Source organism: Leptonychotes weddellii, chromosome 8 (genome assembly GCF_054177405.1).
Source record: "Leptonychotes weddellii isolate Sample4059 chromosome 8, ASM5417740v2, whole genome shotgun sequence".
NCBI classification, from domain to species: Eukaryota; Metazoa; Chordata; class Mammalia; order Carnivora; family Phocidae; genus Leptonychotes; species Leptonychotes weddellii.
The window spans coordinates 124,958,623-124,964,622 of NC_138376.1; the positions used below are offsets into that span (position 1 = coordinate 124,958,623).

General features: G+C 42.9%; 1 protein-coding gene across 1 annotated transcript in view; it reads right to left on the minus strand.

The window, feature by feature from the left end:
- Positions 1–6,000, minus strand: part of PRKN (parkin RBR E3 ubiquitin protein ligase) — a 1,144,848-nt gene that overhangs the window by 361,780 nt on the left and 777,068 nt on the right. The window contains exon 8 of the mRNA XM_081829384.1: positions 434–570. Coding sequence (XP_081685510.1) covers positions 434–570 — 137 coding nt within the window. The remainder of the gene's footprint in view (positions 1–433; positions 571–6,000) is intronic.

Consider the following 6,000-nt stretch of genomic DNA (forward strand, 5'->3'; position numbering starts at 1 on the left):
TTTATCTTCTTTCATTTCTTTTTAAATATATATTCTTTCATATACATGTGTATGTGCTCAAAATTTTTAGAGACTAAGGTAACAATTTAGAAATCTGGATAGTGCTACTCTAGATCCAGGGTAATCTATAACTTGCAGGGTGAATCCATAGACATATTTAGTGTGCATTGGCCTGAATAATATTTTAAAATTTGTTTTCCATACTTTTGTGCATGTGATGCATTTTCTAGTCCAACATAATTCCTTCATACCTTAGGGTTTTATATTTTTTGTGATCCAAACATTGTTTCTTCCTCAACAGGGATCAAATAGGTATTTGACTTTTCAACCCTTCAGCCAGGGATTGAATTTATCTGAGATGGTTTTGCATCAACAATTCTTCTGTTCTTAATCAGCATTAAAAATGGAGTAAAAAAAAAAGTGCCAGACTTACCCACACAGGGCAGGGAGTAGCCAAGCTGAGGGTCATGGATAAACTGCCGGTCATTAAGTCTTGTCACACAGTATAAGTAGAAACAGTCTAAGCAAATCACATGGCGGTGGTTGCACTGAAAAACCAGGACAGGGCTCCTGCACAGAAAAAGAAAGACATTTCCTCTAGTACTTCTAAGGGTGGAAAGGCATCAGGTGCTTTAGGGCACTTTGTAGTCGTGTTGGGTTGCGTAGGGCATGCCTTGTGTAAAGACCTGCACCGCTCAGCATTGAGCACATATCCATCAAAGCTACATCTTAAAAATTGGATGCACTTCACTATCTAAAACATTGATTTCCCTAAATTTATATTTTTATATTAACATATTTACCAATCAGCTGTTTAAACCCGAGCTCAGATATAACCTCTTTGTCGAAGTCTTCTAGAAGCCTCATAATTTGCAATTAACCCACGAATCACCCCATACATTTACATATATTTTTACTGATCCATAATGACATCATAGTATTGGTATGTTTCTCCTCTTACAGACTATGATCTCTTTGAAAGTAGATACTGTGCTTACTTTACATTGATATTCTTGTAGTACCAGGCATTGTAAGGTTTTAAATAAATGTTCCTTGAATTTAATTTTAATGACATATAAAATCTGAACTTCCCTAAAGCCATAAGAAAAACTACCGTTGTACCAAAATAGGTATGTTGAACACTCATATTTCATTGGCAAGCGGAAGAGTAGAATTCCGAAATAAAAATTATCTAGCAGATTCTTTTCTGTAAGATTTTGTCTATTGTGTTACTCCTACCCCTTCCAAATATCCAATTTATTAAATTATTAGAGCTTACTAATAAATTGACACATATAAGTTCTAAAAATTTTATATTCCCTTAAAATGCTTTATAGGAAAAAAAAATCCCCCAAATAACCATGTATTTTTGCTAGCAAATGAACCACATGATTTTATGACCCAAAAAAAGGAGACAAACTGAATATATTAATTTCACATCAGCCCCAAGGCCACTTTAATAGTAAGAAAATCATTGGAGCTTATCTAGATAAACTTATTCTCTGTATGATGAAACAAAATACAAAATATGTTTTTATTTCATACATGATTCTTAAGAGATAGAAGAGCTCTTTAAAAGCCCTCCCCCAGAAAAAAAAGAAACTGATATTGAACATTAATAGTAGAATACAATTGCTTAACAATTAAAAGGTTTTCAAAATTCTGCTTTCCCACTCATTTCAAAGCAATATCTAATATAAAACAAAATGAAAAAAAATAACTCGGTATTTTAATGGCACAGGTCTATAGGGTAATGGTCAATTTAAGTTGAGCAAGAGTGTTCCTAAATGTTTTTATGCGCTTGTTTCTCATCTCTGAACCCACTGAAGTCCTTTCAGGGCCATCATTCCCATTTCCAGAGCCTTTTTCAATTAGGCATTGACTGTGTTCTGAACTTTCAACCCTTCCCTTCTAATAATGTTCTGCTTGAAGACGATAAAATATAACACTGTCCCATTTCTATCCCAAGTCACACACACACACACACACACACACACACACACACGCAAGGGCACACATACCTTATTCACTCTGGGTGACCCTACCAAACTGCCGTATTCTACCTTCTCCTCAAAGCTAAGTTCTGCGAAATATATTCTCCATTCTGGTTTTAGCAACATGGTCGACTAAGCCTTTAGAGATCTCTAACCTGCTATCAACACAGGGAAACACTGGAGAAAATATTAGAACATTTATAAAAATGTTCTTATATGTAACAAGGTTAAAAAGAAAGCTTAGCAATTACCTTGCAGAAGAAATAAAAAGAAAACTTAGAAAGCCAAAGCAGTCAGCCCATGAACTACTGCCACCGTGTCCCAGAGAGACATGAAGGTACATGGTGTGTGGGCAGCCACTGGCCCAGCAAGCGTGTTCTTTCATGCATGGACAACACTGCACGTTTGTGGTTTGGCCCTTCAGTTAAAATGTGGTCCGGAAGAACCTTAGACCATGGAGACAACCCACAGAACGTCAATTGTTCTACTCTACTGATGACATCCCTCTATTTAGAACAGATTAGAAAGAAATGGTAATTATGCGAGAGGCCACGGTGTGAGGGTAGCCTATGCAGATCCAGGCGCCCCCACATTAGGAAAGGTTTGAGAGGCCCAATGTTTGGGTCATGGAGGGACGCACTCAACAAAGTAAAGGACACCGTAGTCCATCTGCCCTCCCTCCACTACACACACACACACACACACAGATACAGCAGCACAAGGCAATCACAGGCCCTGTGGAAACACAGGCTCTGGTTCCCACAGAGTGAAGCACATCCTCGTTGGGGACACAGGAGTCGTCCTACTGAACATTTAGCGGCAGCCTCACCAGTTCACTTCCGCCTCCTTGAACTGAGATCTAGGTGGGAAGGCAAACTGGCCAAGCTGACAGGACTACTTGATCATAATCATCGGGATGGCAAGAGTGGCTGCCGCACGCGGGAGCGGGGAGAATTCACGTGGCATCTGGCTGGTCCACGGGGACATCTCGTGGCGCTCCCCTCTGGAATTTTAATGGCAAATGGACAAGGCAGCAGTGAAGGCAGCATTGAGAAGTGCATGGTGACCAGGACCTGAGAGCCCTTATGATTTACCCGTTGCAGCAGCTAACACCAGTGACCCTTATTATTACAAAAATTACTAGACATCAAAAAGGGCTTTAGAGCAAGTTTACCTGGAATAAAAAGTGGGTGAAATGAAAAGCAGGTAATAGCAGTTTACCAAAAAGCCAGAAGTAAAGGGCACAGGGCCCAAGAGATAAAAATGTGTTCAGCACTGGAAGTAAGGACAGAGGATCACATTAAGTCCCTTGAAGGAGGGCTCCTTCCTAGACACAGGGTACGTAGTGCAACCATGAGAAGCTAGAGTGTCAGTGACAGGAGAAACCACATGCTTGTTTCTACACGTCCACTTTGGAAAAGAAAGAAACTTAAAAGCCTTGCCGGGAGTTGCAAGTATAGATAAGTCACTCGGGAATTCTCACCATCCATCACTATCCATATGCAGTGAATTTAAATATACACACACAGACTGAGATATGCAGAGATATAAAATAAACATGTAGAAAAAATATGTATGTTGATGATACACAGATATGTTACACATATAGATGTAGCTAGTATGTGCGTATATTCACATAGAATTATCAGTCTGTTGGATTTCTTGGAACAGTTTTGAGGTAAGATTGCTCATCTGTTATTAAGAATATTTAGAGTATTTAGGAGAAAGGTGACGGATAAGCATGATAGCCATAAAAACATTATTGGATTAATCATCTGAATCATCTGAGAAAATGAGTGAGAATTATTTTATGGCTGGAGGGACCACATAATTAACTTCCTAAGCACTAGGTAAGAGGAAGGCAGGAAAAACTAGGATTTATGATCACTGCTTTGGGTTGGGTACCTTGCTAGGAGCTTCACAGACGTTTTTCCATTGCAGCCTCCTAAAATAAAGTGCCCCTGCTCTACCCACGTCCTGTTCCTCACTCTGCCTCCAACTGACTTCCGGTTCTTTTACTCCTGGGCTCTTACTCCTTGTCACCCATTCTTCAGTATCATACTAGCCTTCATATTCAAACCAAAATTCCAAATTGCTGGGTCCAGTTCGAGACAAGACCTCTAAGGGACTTGCCCTGGAGCTCAATTTCTCACTGGTTTTTCTCCTTTCTTTATCTCCTCCTCCACAGAGTCTATCCTAATGTGCTTCAGATACTGCCCTCCCTTCTATTCCGAGTGTTTCAGAAATGGCTCTCGTAGCTCTCAGCATCAAATGAAAAGTCTTGAAGCGACAGAGGCAATACTCGATTAACACTTTCATGACCCACGTCTCACCATATTCGGCAGTGAGCACATGACAATTACGTAATCAACAGTCACTGACCACACCAGTGGCTCAAGGAACAAAATGTTCTTATTTCACAATTTCTCTGCTCCCATCCTTATATTTTTTACTCAGTTACTCACTGAGCATCCACTTGGGCTAAAGTAGGCACTTAATAAACACATGTGGACTACAGCAGCATTGTTAAGTGCTGTAAGCATTGGGAAAAACACAACACTGTCGGAGGCCACAGTCTGGGGACACAACATGTGTGTGGAACCGGTATTAAAAGGAGGCCTATGTGGTCATCAAACTCTGGTGCCACAGAAAGTTAGGACAGCACAGAAGTATGCATCAAGGTTAGGGAACCTGAGCTGAATTTAAGGGGATGGAGGATCAACACGGGGTCCCTGGAGACAAATGTGGTTTCTGGGCAGGGCAGGAAACACAGACGTGAGAAAGAATTCTTGGAACAGAAAAGCTATCAGTTCAGCTGCCTGAGAGGGTGTATCAGGAAAAGAGAAGAGATGGAAAGGTTTGGGGACAGTTGCAGGGTGACGTGAGGAAACAGGCCTCTAGGTCATGGGATTCACCGAGGCTTCTAAGGATGGGAAGGGAGTGATGTTTTAGGAAGTTTAATTCTGAGGCACATGTGGAGGAGAACAAGCTGGAAGGTGTAGGAACTATTTGGAGGTCATTTTAATAACTCAGGCATGAGTTACTAAACTAAGGAAGCAGACTGCGGTGTGCAGGTGGTTCTAGAAATGGACAAGGAGTGATGTTTCTGAGGAAAACCTGCCAGGACTCCTCTTCTCTTGGGTCTTCATTCCTCCCGACTTTCCTCTGTGTCCTTTGCTCAAATTATATATAAATGTTAATTGATCAATCTAGAAGACGGTTTTACCCCAGTGGGCCAGGCTACAGAGCAGTTAATCAAAGGTTAAATAAAGTTCTCAGTCATATGGAAAAGGAATTATAAATGCTGTACTTGACATTACTGAAGAGTTTTCTTATTTTTTAAGATCAACAACTTTTATTATAATTCAGGTATCTCATAGAAACCGTTATGTAGTGAACAGGGTAATATGAAAAGATGTTTCAAAACTGCAGGTTTGAACATGTTGCTCTGGTTCCATCTGGAACAGGCTCTCCTCCATCAGGCACAGCAACTGCCCTTGTCCGAAGCCTTCCCACAGATGCAGCCCTGGGCACACCTGACTCCACCGACGGGCAGCAGGCCTGGCAGTTCTTCTTGCAGGAGGTACAATGGCACTCTCTGCATTTCCAGGAGTTGGGGCAGGTGCAGGAGTCAGGGCAGGTGCTTGGGAGCCGGGCAAGTGCAGTGGCTAGGGCAGGTGCAGGAGCTGGGGCAGGTGTGGGAGCCGGGGCAGGTGCGGCAGCCAGGGCAGGTGCTTGGGAGCCAGGGTAGGTGTAGGAGCTGGGGCAGGTGCTTGGGAGCCGGGGCAGTTGCAGAAGCCAGGGCAGGTGCAGGAGCAGGGGCAGGTGCTTGGGAGCCAGGGTAGGTGCCTGGGAGCCGGGGCAGGTGCAGGAGCAGGGGCAGGTGCAGCAGCCAGGGCAGGTGCTTGGGAGCCGGGGCAGGTGCTTGGGAGCCGGGGCAGGTGCAGCAGCTGGGGCAGGTGCAGGAGCAGGGGCAGGTGCTTGGGAGCCAGGGCAGGTGCAGGAG